At 37.7% G+C, this 16,607-nt stretch overlaps 3 protein-coding genes and 1 pseudogene across 3 annotated transcripts; all 4 read right to left on the bottom strand.

Annotated features, from left to right (window-relative positions):
• Positions 1 to 2,628: 2,628 nt before the first annotated feature.
• On the bottom strand, positions 2,629 to 4,729 carry LOC117495791 (interferon-induced protein with tetratricopeptide repeats 1-like). The gene is made up of 2 exons (XM_034147319.1): positions 4,672 to 4,729; positions 2,629 to 4,063 (listed from the first exon to the last, which is right to left on the bottom strand). Exons 1-2 carry the CDS (start codon positions 4,677 to 4,679, stop codon positions 2,761 to 2,763), a joined length of 1,311 nt encoding a protein of 436 aa, XP_034003210.1. The 5' UTR covers positions 4,680 to 4,729; the 3' UTR covers positions 2,629 to 2,760.
• LOC117495161 overlaps positions 2,766 to 16,607 on the bottom strand; it is a 527,883-nt pseudogene continuing 514,041 nt past the window's right edge.
• LOC117495795 (interferon-induced protein with tetratricopeptide repeats 1-like) lies at positions 8,189 to 10,670 on the bottom strand. The gene is made up of 2 exons (XM_034147324.1): positions 10,573 to 10,670; positions 8,189 to 9,964 (listed from the first exon to the last, which is right to left on the bottom strand). Exons 1-2 carry the CDS (start codon positions 10,578 to 10,580, stop codon positions 8,665 to 8,667), a joined length of 1,308 nt encoding a protein of 435 aa, XP_034003215.1. The 5' UTR covers positions 10,581 to 10,670; the 3' UTR covers positions 8,189 to 8,664.
• LOC117495792 (interferon-induced protein with tetratricopeptide repeats 1-like) lies at positions 13,348 to 15,751 on the bottom strand. Its single transcript, XM_034147321.1, has 2 exons — positions 15,661 to 15,751; positions 13,348 to 15,052 (listed from the first exon to the last, which is right to left on the bottom strand). The coding sequence occupies exons 1-2, from the start codon at positions 15,666 to 15,668 to the stop codon at positions 13,750 to 13,752; spliced, it is 1,311 nt and encodes a 436-aa protein (XP_034003212.1). The 5' UTR covers positions 15,669 to 15,751; the 3' UTR covers positions 13,348 to 13,749.

Genomic DNA, 16,607 nt, shown 5'->3' with positions numbered 1-16,607 from the left:
TGTTTCATATTGTGTAAAAGCTAATTATCTAAACCCAAACTTAGTAACTAACTAAAAGCTGTCAAATAAATGTAGTGGAGTAAAACATATTATATTGGCTTCTAAAATGTAGTGGAGTAGAAGTATGAAGTGGCATAAACTGAGAATACTCAGCTAAAGTATAAGTATCTCAAAATTGTTCTTAAGCAGTACTTGAGTAAATGTACTTTCTTACGATCCAGCTCTGGGACTAGTAGAGTACATTTTATGTCCTAGCCTATCTATTCAAATACAATCAAATTAAAACAAGATGGAATAAACCTTTATTAAGAAGAGCCAGGATTCTGCTTTTTTTCTGCATTCAAAATTCCTACCAATTGACACCCAGTTCAATCTAGACCAACGTCTTATTTCATGTATAAAGATTTTTAACAGCAGACAACAGAGTCCGAGGAAATATCAGTTTATTAGAAACATTGTACACACACATGCTCACCACAGGGGGTCATCCTTTCCCTCTGCCTGTTCATTCAGATGACTGCATCTATTCCAAAGGTCTGAGAGGGGACACGGCCCTGCCCTCCATGTTTCGAGCGCTCTGGCAATGCGCTGCTGGAGTTTAGAACTCAGAATTCCCATTGTAAATTAATTTGGGTGAACTGAAAAAAAATCCAAGCTTTTGTAATAAATCCCGGTTGTTTTCCACTTGTCACCTCATTGATTTGGTTTAGCCCTTAATCAAATTCCAGGTAGCGTTTATAGACCAAACCCTACTAGATGACGTTGTGTAGGCCTATACTGTATATAAAAATTGTTTCTTAAATTAGAACCTCTTTTATTTTGTTATAGAGTTTGAACTTGCACGTGGACATGTTCCTATAGACTAGCTCCTTCAAGCAGAGGATGTGTGACATCATTCTTCCTCGGCTTCACGTTTCCAGCTTTCATTTTGTTTAAACAGGGAGAGAATCTGTGTTGTGTTTGTTTATGGTTTTGTCAAAGTGAAACATTCCTCTTGGATGCATTAGGAAGGTCAGTTTTTCAAAAAAAATCAAGTTCCTGAGAACTGAAACTGAAATTGTTCAAATATATTTGAATGCATTCGCTGTTTCCTAATCCTACAGTAAATGGGTGTATTGACAGTCAGCCTAACTCTTTTCCGTGAATGATCCATCTATGGAAAACCAAAATGTTTCCTTACGTCGATGGTGATTACTCAGATTTAAAATCATGGTTATCAGTTCCTCTGTTATGCATGAACTTACTTACTTACTTTAATGATCTAGATTACTCATGTGCCAACAGGACAGGCGACGCGTCATCTGGAGTACAAGGGTACATCCTGTAGCACTTTTGCATTTTAAGAAATTATTTGGTTACAGGGCATACATAACAAAATCAACACTTAAATAACTACACAACAATCCAACAATTAAAATAGAAAAATAATGTATTACCAATCACTTAGATATAACACAGAATGGATATACCATTTATACGTTAATTCTTCCCATATTTCATCAAAGATATGAACGTGGTTTCTTATTCTCATGGTTATTTTTTCCATTCCATACTACATTTCATTTACTGGATTATTCCACTGTGAGTTACACAATGGTGTGTAGTTGGTTCGACAAAGTCTATTGTACTATAAATGAAGTGTGTGCCATTTGGTGCAAAAGTTTGGTTTTGTTAAGTGTTTATGAGTGCAGTGCTATATTTTGCAAGACATATGAGGGGTTTTGTACATGAACAAATCAAAAAAAAATATATATTGATAATGATATATTATTTACATATCGCTCCAACCATTTTCAATAACAAGTCAATTAAAGGTGGGGTAGGTAAGTTTGAGAAACCGGCTCGAGATCGCTAGAATTTGAAAATACACAACCGGAGAGAATCTGCCACTTCCTTATAGAGCCCCTCCTCCAACACACGAACGCGCACATGACCAATGAGGGCACGAGATAAGTTTGTGCACAGATGGAAGGCTGACAGGCAGGTAGGCCATCCAGTTATTTTAGCCGGGCCGGCTAAAATGATTGGTCGTACTTTTTACAGTATTACGGCTTCCACAGATGACATTTTTTTATGTATTTTTTGTCAAAGCACTTAATATATTCATTGCTATCTGGATGTTAAGAGCATTCCATGGAATATAACAAAAAGTGTATCTCGAGCCGGTTTCTCAAACTTACCTACCCCACCTTTAACCAATACTATGGTTTAAACATTTTAATTCCAAAACACAAATCTTGGTAATAATTTAAAGTTACAGGCAAAATTAATGAATAAACACTTTTTTAATAAAGAGTATTTGATTTTGATTACATTTTTGCTTTTTTAAAAGAATCCAAATGTTTAGCTATAGCTTACAAGGTTTGAGTTTACAAATAGTTTATTAGCAAACATTCTGTATATTTCATAGTTTTTGTATTTAACAATTAAGAAACAGCCTAAAAACAGTGCTGAGCTCATTTGTATTTTTAAATAGCGTTTGTCTGCTACTAAAGTATAAAACATAGTTGAAACCTGCAAATCAGTCAGTTCAAAATATAACACATTTAGGTCAGTTTTAACGATGAAAGTCTAAAACCAATATAGGAAAATGTATGTAACATTTTCAGAGTATGGGTGTTGCTGCCTTGTGTACTACCCGACCAATAGAAGAAAAACATGTTTTTTTCTTATTTCTTATCAAATTTATGAGGATGTACAGATTATTTTTGCTAATACAATATATTTTTCCTGGATTTCAAATCATTGCTGTTAAAAACACTACGGCTCTTGCAGGTTTGCCAGAAACTCCCTTATTTCTCCGCACATTCTGTCCCTGCGTCTGTCTCTAATCTTCTCCAGAAATGTAATGCTGTCCTTACGAAAGAAGGATTGGTGCGGTATCTCTGCTGTCTTCATGTGATATCGTATTGACATGTTGATATTGTGTTTTTCGAAATATAAATGTTTTGCATACTTGTTGTAAAGCATTTGTTTGTCTGCAGGTTCCAGATCCCTTTCTAGCAGTTCCTGATATATCTCATCAGCTTTAGCCTGACCATCATGTGACAGTGCGTATATCTTAGCAAGGTTTATTTTCTTCCTAAGTGAGGAATCAGGGTAAAGAGCAATCACCTCCTGATGGAGACTGATTGCTCTGGCTATTATGTCTTGCTTTGGACGACTGTACTTGTCACCATAGATCTTCAAATCGTAGAAGAGTGTAACACATCTCTTCAGATCACGCTCATCTGGATGGTTCTTCAGAGCCTCCTCTGCCAAATCAATGGCCTCATCAACAGATATATACTTTGTGTAAACCCATAGCAATGGTTTTAAACCACTGTAGCTACTGACAGGACTTCTCAAAACCTTTGTGGCTAACTCACGTGCTTCATCTTCTATTCTTTCTCCTCTCTGAGCACGTTGATCAAGGTAGTGAGCAGCAAAGTACAAGTTCTCTGGATCCTGTTCTTGGGCAATTCTCATTTTCTCCAAAATGTCATCTTCCAGCCCTGTGCTGCTGTGCTTAGAAGCATACATTAAAGCTAAGGCATGGCTAGTGTTCCACTCTCGTATGCCTGGCTGCATCTCGATGGCTCTCTGGAAGTAATCTACAACAAGTGTTTTGCCTCTACTGACCGTCATCAGCGCATAGGCATTTTCAGCGTAGGTCTCTGGGTGGAGCTCCTCCTGGGATGGAGATGGGTATTTTTTATTCAGGGTGTCGATCTTAGACAGGTTGGCCTCGCTCTCTGCTTGGTCTCCCAGGTGGTGGTGCAGCCAAGCCAGGTTCCCGTAGTTCACCACTAACCAGGGGCCCTCATCTGCGCTTCTTATCCGGCTGAAGGCCTCTGTAGCCTTGTTGAATAACTTCTGGGCTTCTTCATTGGATCCCAGCTTGTACTGAATGAACCCTCGCAGGTTGTAGATGTGACCCATCCAGGGGTTTCCATCATTGGTGCCAATGTACTCCAGGTTGTCCCTGTGATGATTAAGTAAGCCAGTTCTGATGTCAAGATCCCAGGTGAAGTGGCACTGCAGGGCCTCCAGTCTGGACACCAGTGTTTGACTCTGGGCAGCACTGATGGAGAATAGAAATAACAAATATTGAAACACATAATATTTGGGTTATTGTTATATCCCCTAATGTGTGCTATAACCTAATGTGTGATATAACAACAGACCACTCGGTGATATATGTAATAGACTGGTTGGAGCCCAACATGTTTAAAGACAGTACCTATTGAAGCCACATTGTGTTCATCCTGCTGCCATCTGGCAACGATACTGAATAATCAGAACAAACTACAGACGAGCTTCTCTCCTCGCTGTGAGACTCTTGAACTCATCCTCCATACAGCACAGATAAAGAGTTGTTGTTGTTTTTTTGTAGGAAAACGTCACCACAACTTACATTTACCATAACCCAAACCCTGAGTTGTAGAATGAGAATATATGAACTTTGAACTTTGAACTTTGACCTCATTGAAAGAAAAATAACAAGAATTACAGAAAAGAAGGTCAACGAAGAAAGAAGGGAGGGAATTAAAATCTTGTTGTTGACGAGTATGATTCATAATGCTAATATTTTGCCCTCAGACTCAATAAAACATTAAATAAATCCGTTTTGGGTTTGTGCATTCTTAAATTACTCATACAATGAAATTAAATTTAGAAGCAGCTTCTCACCTCATCATTCAGCTGTTTATTCAACGCAGTAGTTCTGTAATTGTTAGGATGGTTCTGGTCTTGATGCGTTGTGTTCGCTGCTAAAAAGGCAGTGATGTGTAGCTTCTGCTTAGAGCTGTAAATGATAAGATGCTAAGGAGCACGCCGTTTTAAATGGTCACACTGCTGACAAAGCAAACGTAAGAGGCGAGGCAGGGCCATATAAAATGTGATGATCATATGGTCTTATTGCACCTTGACTATCATTTCCTTAGAAGGAAACTAAAGCCAGATATCTCTCATGACTTATCATATGTTCTGATTATATTACCTCTCAACTTGGTTTAAAGTTCAAATGTACATGAAGGCCATACTGAGTAAAAAATACAGACCCAAGATGCCACTTTCTTTATGGCTGCACCCTCACAATCAGAACCCGTATTATTGGCCAACCATGTGAGCACACACCGTTTAACAGCTTAGCAAAGACATCAAAGCTGGACAAATAATGGTATGCAGTTTACATGACGATTATCCACACCAGTATGTGACAATTATATTAGTATACAAAATATATATAAAAATAAGAAATACATAGTTAACAGGTGAACAATCCTTCATATTTAAACATGTCTATACAGTCTGTGGGATATATAGAAACAGTGACAGTACTTGATGATTTGTAAATTAGTTTAAATCAAATGGAAATATGCAGGTGTCATTTGCATTATTTCTTACACATTTACATGATGTTTTCACTTTGAGCAGCAGCTGTCTGCAGAGTGTCAGAATGAAGAGCTGTAGGAGACACCTGCACCATGACGCTCTGCTGCTACCATCTACTGCTGTAACCAGCTTACTGTTTGGATACCAAACCTGTTCATATATCGCCTTGGACAAATTGTTATACAGCTGTATGAGTTTAATCCTCATGTGGACTTCAAAGAAGAAAGCTGAAAAAAAGCTTTAAAAGGTTGTAGTTTAACGTCCATCAGTGCCCGGTGTACAGTACTGCAAACTGTATACATTGAGGAGATGCTTTTTGCAAAACACTACACACAGTTCTTTAAGTAAGACACAGGAATCTGACTTATTCACTTGTTTGCCATTTTCAAAACACTGCCATTAAAAATGCTACACACATGAACCAATAAACAAATACACATGCCAAATGACCAGAACCACAAACTGCTTCATTGTTGACTCAGCAATCAGGATGTAAGCACCAGAGAAAGGCTACACCTGAGAACCTTTGGAACAAACATGGATATATGGACAGCAGCAAGAGGAAGAGGTAGAGGGAGGATAAGAGCGAGGGAGGATGAACTGAAGTCAGTTGAAGAGTTATTTGCAGCATAACGGTTGAAGATATGACCGTCAGGCCTATGAAGAATGCTTCTTCTTCATGTTGATGAGGAGCTGTGGTCAGACCCAGCTAGGTGGTCAAATGAAGCCTGAGAATATATCTTTCGTCTGTTTTAATAGAATATATGATTTGTATTTATTTTTCCTCAAAGGGTCCCTTTCCAATGACTGTATTTGAGGCATCCTTTTTTACACAACTGTAACTATGGGTTGTGCATGAATGTTGCACCAATTTGTTTTGAAGAAAAATAAAAGTATAACAACAGTATATTTGTGTTTCTGCACATATTTTTTTAGACTTGATCAATCTTTATACGCTGAATTCTCTACATACAGAACGCCATAAAAGCTGAGTGTGCTTGAGATGGAGCACCACAGTGTGTAGTTGGTAGGACAAAGTGTCTTGTGCTATACATTAAGTGTGTGCCATTTGGTGCAGCAGTTTGGTTTTGGTAAGTGTTTATGTAGTTTTGGGTGCAGTGCTTCATTTTGCAACATATATGAGGTGTTTCGCGCTTTGCGTGTATGGATGTGAGTTGTGTTTAGTGTTTTGAGAAAATAAGCCCTGCTTTCAAAAAATGTGTTTTATCAATTGAAATAAACTGTAATATCATGTTTATCAGTTCCTCTGTTATGCATGAACTAAGATGACTTTAATGATCTAGATTACTCATGTGCCAACAGGACAGGCAGCGTGTCATCTGGAGTACAAGGGTACATCCTGTAGCACTTTTGCATTTTAAGAAATGATTTGGTTACAGGGCATACATAACAAAATCAACACTTAAACACATTAAATAACTACACAACAATCCAACAATTAGAAAAAGAAAAAAAGGGATTACCAATAAATTAGATATCGCTAACAGTTAATGGATATACCATTTATACGTTCATTCTTCCCATATTTCATCAAAGATATGAACGTGGCTTCTTATTCTCATGGTTATTTTTTCCATTCCATACTACATTTCATTTACTACATTATTCCACTGTGAGTTACACAATGGTGTTTAGTTGGTTCGACAAAGTGTATTGTACTATAAATGAAGTGTGGTTTTGGTAAGTGTTTATGAGTGCAGTGCTATATTTTGCAAGACATATGAGGGGTTTTGCACTTTGGGTAAGTGGTTTTGTGAATCGTGTTTAAAAGTGTTTTGACAGAATGAGCCATGTATAGACAGTATACTTTTACTCAGTCCATCTGCAGCCTTTCAGCCTCATTCTGTGGTTCACACACAACACTCTGACATGTTAGAAATAAAGACCCTGATTTAATTAGTCGTGTGTTTTTGGAAGTTGGAAGAAAACAAGGACCAAAGTCATGATTGATGCTTCGGGGATTTTATTTACAGTAAAGTTAAGATAAAACAACACATAATACAAGTACAGCTGTGATTTCAGTTTTCACCGTTCACCATATAACTAGAAGGACATGTGCAAATCTAAAAACATATATTTGATAATAATATATTATTTACATATCGCCCCAATACAATTTTCAATAACAAGTAAATTAATTAACAATTGGGTTTAAACGTTTTCATTCCAAAACACAAATCTTCGAAATAAATTAAAGTTACAGGCAAAATTCATCAATAAACACTTTTTTAATAAAGAGTATTTGATTTTGATTACATTTTTGCTTCTTTAAAAGTATCCACATGATTTAGCTTGTAGCTTACAAGGTTTGAGTTTACAAAGAGTTTATTAGCAAACATTCTGTATATTTCATAGTTTTTGTATTTAACAATTAAGAAACAGCCTAAAAACAGTGCTAAGCTCATTTGTATTTTTAAATAGCGTTTGTCTACTACTAAAGTGTAAAACATAGTTGAAACCTGCCAATGAGTCAGTTCAAAATATAACACATTTAGGTCAGTTTTAACGATGAAAGTCTAAAACCAATATAGAAAATGTATGTAACATTTTCAGAGTATGGGTGTTGCTGCCTTGTGTACTACCCGACCAATAGAAGAAAAACATGTTTGTTCTTATTTGCAGCCAATCAAATTCATGAGGACGTACAGATTATTTTTGCTAATACAATATATTTTTCCTGGATTTAATTAGTCGTGTGTTTTTGGAAGTTGGAAGAAAACAAGGACCAAAGTCATGATTGATGCTACGGGATTTTATTTACAGTAATGTTAAGATAAAACAAAACATAATACAAGTACAGCTGTGATTTCAGTTTTCACCGTTCACCATATAACTAGAAGGACATGTGCAAATAAAAAAAAATACATTTAATAATAATATATTATTTACATATGCCTCCAATACAATTTTCAATAATAAGTAAATTAACCAATACTCAGGTTTAAACGTTTTAATTCGACACAGCCTAAAAACAGTGCTCAGCAAAAAAAAAAATTAAGTAGCGTTTGTCTGCTACTAAAGTGTAAAACATAGTTGAAACCTGCCTGCAAATAAGACAGTTCAAAATATAACACATTTAGGCCAATATAGAAAATGTATGTAACATTTTCAGAGTATGGGTGTTGCTGCCTTGTGTATTACCGACCAATAGAAGAAAACAAAATATCTTTTCTTATTTGCAGCCAATCAAATTTATGAGGATGTACAGATTATTTTTACTAATACAATATCTTCTTCTTGGATTTCAAACCATTGCTGTTTAGAACACTACAGCTCTTTCAGGTTTGCCAGAAAATCTATTATTTCTCCGCACATTCTGTCCCTGTGTCTGTCTCTAATCTTCTCCAGAACTTTGATGCTGTTCTTACGAAAGAAGGATTGTTGTGGTATCGCTGCTGCCTTCATGTGATATTGTATTGACATGTTGCCATCCTGTTTTTGGAAATTTAAATAAATTGCATGCCTATTGTAAAGCATTTGTTTGTCTGCAGGTTCCAAATCCCTTTCTAGCAGTTCCTGATATATCTGATCAGCTTTAGCCAGACCATCATGTGACAGTGCGTATATCTTAGCAAGGTGTATTTTCCTCATAAGTGAGGAATCAGGGTAAAGAGCAATCACCTCCTGATGGAGACTGACTGCTCTGCCTATCATGCTTTTCTTTGGGGGACTGTCACTGAAAATGAACCTCCCTCCATAGCAGAGTGTAACACATCTCTTCAGATAACGCTCATCTGGATGGTTCTTCAGAGCCTCCTCTGCCAAAACGATGGCCTCATCAACAGATATATACTTTCTGTAAACCCTGAGCAATGGTTTTAAACCACTGTAGCTGCTGACAGGACTTCTCAAAATCTTTGTGGCTAACTCACGTGCTTCATCTTCTATTCTTTCTCCTCTCTGAGCACGTTGATCAAGGTAGTGAGCAGCAAGGTACAAGTTCTCTGGATCCTGTTCTTGGGCAATTCTCATTTTCTCCAAGATGTCATCTTCCAGCCCTGTCCTGCTGTGCTTAGAAGCATACATTAAGGCTAAGGCATGGCTAGTGTTCCACTCTCGTATGCCTGGCTGCATCTCGATGGCTCTCTGGAAGTAATCTACAACAAGTGTTTTGTCTCCACTGACCGTCATCAGCGCATAGGCTTTTTCAGCGTAGGTCTCTGGGTGGAGCTCCTCCTGGGATGGAGATGGGTATTTTCTATTCAGGGTGTCGATCTTAGACAGGTTGGCCTCGCTCTCTGCTTGGTCTCCCAGGTGGTGGTGCAGCCAAGCCAGGTTCCCGTAGTTCACCACTAACCAGGGGCCCTCATCTGCGCTTCTTATCCGGCTGAAGGCCTCTGTAGCCTTGTTGAAGAACTTCTGGGCTTCTTCATTGGATCCCAGCTTGTACTGAATGAACCCTCGCAGGTTGTAGATGTGACCCATCCAGGGGTTTCCATCATTGGTGCCAATGTCCTCCAGGTTGTCCCTGCGATGATTAAGTAAGCCAGTTCTGATGTCAAGATCCCAGGTGAAGTGGCACTGCAGGGCTTCAAGTTTGGACACCAGTGTTTGACTCTGGGCAGCACTGATGGAGAATAGAAATAACAAATATTGAAACACATAATATTTGGGTTATTGTAATATCCCCTAATGTGTGCTATAACCTAATGTGTGATATAACAACAGACCACTCAGTGATATATGTAATAGACTGGTTGGAGCCCAACATGTTTAAAGACAGTACCTATTGAAGCCACATTGTGTTCATCCTGCTGCCATCTGGCAACGATACTGAATAATCAGAACAAACTACAGACGAGCTTCTCTCCTCGCTGTGAGACTCTTGAACTCATCCTCCATACAGCACAGATAAAGAGTTGTTGTTGTGTTTTTGTAGGAAAACGTCACTACAACTTACATTTACCATAACCCGAACCCTGAGTTGTAGAATGAGAATATATGAACTTTAAACTTTGAACTTTGACCTCATTGAAAGAAAAATAACAAGAATTACAGAAAAGAAGGTCAACGAAGAAAGAAAGGAAAGAATTCAAATCTTGTTGTTGACTAGTATGATTCATAATGCTAATATTTTGCCCTCAGACTCAATAAGACATTAAATGAATCGGTTTTGGGTTTGTGTATTCTTAAATTACTCATACAATGAAATTCAATTTAGAAGCAGCTTCTCACCTCATCATTCAGCTGTTTATTCAACGCAGTAGTTCTGTGAATGCTAGGATGGTTCTGGTCTTGATGCGTTGTGTTCTCTGCTATAAAGGTGATAGCAGTGATGTGTAGCTTCTGCTTATAGCTGTAAATGATAAGATGCTAAGGAGCACGCAGTTTTAAATGGTCACACTGCTGACAAAGCAAACGTAAGAGGCGAGGCAGGGCCATATCAAATGTGATGATCATATGGTCTTATTGCACCTTGACTTTCATTTCCTTAGAAGGAAACTAAAGCCACATATCTCACATGACTCATCATATGTTCCGATTATATTACCTCTCAACTTGGTTTAAAGTTCAAATGTACATGAAGGCCATACTGAGTAAAAAATACAGACCCAAGATGCCACTTTCTTTATGGCTGCACCCTCACAATCAGAACCCATATTATTGGCCAACCATGTGAGCACACACAGTTTAACAGCTTAGCAAAGACATCAAAGCTGGACAAATAATGGTATGCAGTTTACATGACGATTATCCACACCAGTATGTGACAATTATATAAGTATGCAAAATATATATAAAAATAAGAAATACATAGTTAACAGGTGAACAATCCTTCATATTTAAACATGTCTATACAGTATGTGGGATATATAGAAACAGTGACAGTACTTGATGATTTGTAAATTAGTTTAAATCAAATGGAAATATGCAGGTGTCATTTGCATTATTTCCTATACATTTGCATGATGTTTTCACTTTGAGCAGCAGCTGTCTGCAGAGTGTCAGAATGAAGAGCTGTAGGAGACACCTGCACCATGACGCTCTGCTGCTGCCATCTACTGCTGTAACCAGGTTACTGTTTGGATACCAAACCTGTTCATATATCGCCTTGGACAAATTGTTATACAGCTGTATGAGTTTAATCCTCATGTGGACTTCAAAGAAGAAAGCTGAAAAAAAGCTTTAAAAGGTTGTAGTTTAACGTCCATCAGTGCCCGGTGTACAGTACTGCAAACTGTATACATTGAGGAGATGCTTTTTGCAAAACACTACACACAGTTCTTTAAGTAAGACACAGGAATCTGACTTATTCACTTGTTTGCCATTTTCAAAACACTGCCATTAAAAATGCTACACACATGAACTAATAAACAAATACACATGCCAAATGACCAGAACCACAAACTGCTTCATTGTTGACTCAGCAATCAGGATGTAAGCACCAGAGAAAGGCTACACCTGAGAACCTTTGGAACAAACGTGGATATATGGACAGCAGCAAGAGGAAGAGGTAGAGGGAGGATAAGAGCGAGGGAGGATGAACTGAAGTCAGTTGAAGAGTTATTTGCAGCATAACGGTTGAAGATATGACCGTCAGGCCTATGAAGAATGCTTCTTCTTCATGTTGATGAGGAGCTGTGGTCAGACCCAGCTAGGTGATCAAATGAAGCCTGAGAATATTTATTTCATCTGTTTTAATAGAATATATGATTTGTATTTATTTTTCCTCAAAGGGTCCCTTTCCAATGACTGTATTTGACAGAGCCATCCTTTTTTACACAACTGTAACTATGGGTTGTGCATGAATGTTGCACCAATTTGTTTTGAAGAAAAATAAAAGTATAACAACAGTATATTTGTGTTTCTGCACATATCTTTTTAGACTTGATCAATCTTTATACGCTGAATTCTCTACATACAGAACGCCATAAAAGCTGAGTGTGCTTTAGATGGAGCACCACAGTGTGTAGTTGGTAGGACAAAGTGTCTTGTGCTATACATGAAGTGTGTGCCATTTGGTGCAACAGTTTGGTTTTGGTAAGTGTTTATGTAGTTTTGGGTGCAGTGCTTCATTTGCAACATATATGAGGTGTTTCGTGCTTTGCGTGTATGGATGTGAGTTGTGTTTAGTGTTTTGAGAAAATAAGCCCTGCTTTCAAAAAATGTGTTTTATCAATTGAAATAAACTGTAATATCATGTTTATCAGTTCCTCTGTTATGCATGAACTAAGATGACTTTAATGATCTAGATTACTCATGTGCCAACAGGACAGGCAGCGTGTCATCTGGAGTACAAGGGTACATCCTGTAGCACTTTTGCATTTTAAGAAATGATTTGGTTACAGGGCATACATAACAAAATCAACACTTAAACACATTAAATAACTACACAACAATCCAACAATTACAAAAAGAAAAAAAGGGATTACCAATAACTTAGATATAGCTAACAGTTAATGGATATATCATTTATACGTTCATTCTTCCCATATTTCATCAAAGATATGAACGTGGCTTCTTATTCTCATGGTTATTTTTTCCATTCCATACTACATTTCATTTACTACATTATTCCACTGTGAGTTACACAATGATTTAATTAGTCGTGTGTTTTTGGAAGTTGGAAGAAAACAAGGACCAAAGTCATGATTGATGCTTCAGGATTTTATTTACAGTAATATTAAGATAAAACAACACATAATACAAGTACAGCTGTGATTTCAGTTTTCACCGTTCACCATATAACTAGAAGGACATGTGCAAATCTAAAAAAATACATTTGATAATAATATATTATTTACATATGCCTCCAATACAATTTTCAATAACAAGTAAATTAATTAAGAATTGGGTTCAAACGTTTTCATTCCAAAATTCCAAATCTTGGAAATCATTTAAAGTTACAGGCAAAATTCATCAATAAACACTTAAAAAAATAATAATTTGATTTTGATTTCATTTTTGCTTCTTTAAAAGTATACACATGTTTTGGTTGTAGCTTAAAAGGTTTGAGTTTACAAAGAGTTTATTAGCAAACATTCTGTATATTTCATAGTTTTTGTATTTAACAACTAAGACACAGCCTAAAAACAGTGCTCAGCTAATTGTTCTTCTAAATAGCGTTTGTCTGCTACTAAAGTGTAAAACATAGTTGAAACCTGCCAATGAGACAGTTCAAAATATAACACATTTAGGTCAGTTTTAATGATGAAAGTCTAAAACCAATATAGAAAATGTATGTAACATTTTCAGAGTATGGGTGTTGCTGCCTTGTGTACTACCCGACCAATAGAAGAAAAACAAATGTTTTTTCTTATTTGCAGCCAATCAAATTTATGAGGATGTACAGATTATTTTTACTAATACAATATCTTCTTCTTGGATTTCAAACCATTGCTGTTTAGAACACTACGGCTCTTGCAGGTTTGCCAGAAAATCTATTATTTCTCCGCACATGCTGTTCCTGCGTCTGTCTCTAATCTTCTCCAGAACTTTGATGCTGGCCTCACGAAAGAAGGATTGGTGCTGTATCGCTGCCGCCTTCATGTGATATTGTATTGACATGTTGATATTGTGTTTTTGGAAATTTAAATAATTTGCATACTTGTTGTAAAGCATTTGTTTGTCTGCAAGTTCTAAATCCCTTTCCAGCAGTTCCTGATATTTCTGATCAGCTTTAGCCTGACCATCATGTGACAGTGCGTATATCTGAGCAAGGTCTATTTTCTTCATAAGTGGGGAATCAGGGTAAAGAGCAATCACCTCCTCAAGGAGAAGGATTGCTCTGTCTGTCATGCTTTTCTCTGGGTGACTTTCCCTGGAAAAAATGATCTTCCATTTGTAGCAGAGTGTAACACATCTCTTCAGATAACGCTCATCTGGATGGTTCTTCAGAGCCTCCTCTGCCAAATCAATGGCCTCATCAACAGATATATACTTTCTGTAAACCCATAGCAATGGTTTTAAACCACTGTAGCTGCTGACAGGACTTCTCAAAACCTTTGTGGCTAACTCACGTGCTTCATCTTCTATTCTTTCTCCTCTCTGAGCACGTTGATCAAGGTAGTGAGCAGCAAAGTACAAGTTCTCTGGATCCTGTTCTTGGGCAATTCTCATTTTCTCCAAGATGTCATCTTCCAGCCCTGTCCTGCTGTGCTTAGAAGCATACATTAAAGCTAAGGCATGGCTAGTGTTCCACTCTCGTATGCCTGGCTGCATCTCGATGGCTCTCTGGAAGTAATCTACAACAAGTGTTTTGTCTCTACTGACCGTCATCAGCGCATAGGCTTTTTCAGCGTAGGTCTCTGGGTGGAGCTCCTCCTGGGATGGAGATGGGTATTTTTTAATCAGGGTGTCGATCTTAGACAGGTAGGCCTCGCTCTCTGCTTGGTCTCCCAGGTGGTGGTGCAGCCAAGCCAGGTTCCCGTAGTTCACCACTAACCAGGGGCCCTCATCTGCGCTTCTTATCCGGCTGAAGGCCTCTGTAGCCTTGTTGAAGAACTTCTGGGCGTCTTCTTTGGATCCCAGCTTGTACTGAATGAACCCTCGCAGGTTGTAGATGTGACCCAGCCAGGGGTTTCCATCATTGGTGCCAATGTCCTCCAGGTTGTCCCTGCGATGATTAAGTAAGGACGTACTGATGTCAAGATCCCAGGTGAAGTGGCACTGCAGGGCCTCCAGTCTGGACACCAGTGTTTGACTCTGGGCAGCACTGATGGAGAATAGAAATAACAAATATTGAAACACATAATATTTGGGTTATTGTTATATCCCCTAATGTGTGCTATTCCCTAATGTGTGATATAACCACAAACCACTCAGTGATATATGTAATAGACTGGTTGGAGCCCAACATGTTTAAAGACAGTACCTATTGAAGCCACATTGTGTTCATCCTGCTGCCATCTGGCAACGATACTGAATAATCAGAACAAACTACAGACGAGCTTCTCTCCTCGCTGTGAGACTCTTGAACTCATCCTCCATACAGCACAGATAAAGAGTTGTTGTTGTGTTTTTGTAGGAAAACGTCACTACAACTTACATTTACCATAACCCGAACCCTGAGTTGTAGAATGAGAATATATGAACTTTAAACTTTGAACTTTGACCTCATTGAAAGAAAAATAACAAGAATTACAGAAAAGAAGGTCAACGAAGAAAGAAGGGAAGGAATTAAAATCTTGTTGTTGACTAGTATGATTCATAATGCTAATATTTTGCCCTCAGACTCAATAAGACATTAAATGAATCGGTTTTGGGTTTGTGTATTCTTAAATTACTCATACAATGAAATTCAATTTAGAAGCAGCTTCTCACCTCATCATTCAGCTGTTTATTCGATGCAGTAGTTCTGTGAATGTTAGGATGGTTCTGGTCTTGATGCTTTGGGTTCGCTGGTATAAAGGTGATAGCAGTGATGTGTAGCTTCTGCTTATAGCTGTAAATGATAAGATGCTAAGGAGCACGCAGTTTTAAATGGTCACACTGCTGACAAAGCAAATATAAGAGGCGAGGGAGGGCCATATAAAATGTGATGATCATAATGGTCTTATTGCACCTTGACTTAAATTTCCTTAGAAGGAAACTAAAGCCACATATCTCACATGACTTATCATATGTTCTGATTATATTACCGCTCAACTTGGTTTAAAGTTCAAATGTACATGAAGGCCATACTGAGTAAAAAATACAGACCCAAGATGCCACTTTCTTTATGGCTGCACCCTCACAATCAGAACCCGTATTATTGGCCAACCATGTGAGCACACACCGTTTAACAGCTTAGCAAAGACATCACAGCTGGACAAATAATGGTATGCAGTTTACATGACGATTATCCACACCAGTATGTGACAATTATATAAGTATACAAAATATATATAAAAATAAGAAATACATAGTTAACAGGTGAACAATCCTTCATATTTAAACATGTCTATACAGTCTGTGGGATATATAGAAACAGTGACAGTACTTGATGATTTGTAAATTAGTTTAAATCAAATGGAAATATGCAGGTGTCATTTGCATTATTTCTTACACATTTACATGATGTTTTCACTTTGAGCAGCAGCTGTCTGCAGAGTGTCAGAATGAAGAGATGTAGGAGACACCTGCACCATGACGCTCTGCTGCTGCCATCTACTGCTGTAACCAGCTTACTGTTTGGATACCAAACCTGTTCATATATCGCCTTGGACAAATTGTTATACAGCTGTATGAGTTTAATCCTCATGTGGACTTCAAAGAAGAAAGCTGAAAAA

The sequence above is a fragment of the Trematomus bernacchii genome, unplaced genomic scaffold (genome assembly GCF_902827165.1).
Source record: "Trematomus bernacchii unplaced genomic scaffold, fTreBer1.1, whole genome shotgun sequence".
In the NCBI taxonomy this organism is placed as follows: Eukaryota; Metazoa; Chordata; class Actinopteri; order Perciformes; family Nototheniidae; genus Trematomus; species Trematomus bernacchii.
The sequence above is the reverse complement of the archived record's forward strand: the minus strand, read 5'-3'. Positions and strand labels throughout refer to the sequence as shown.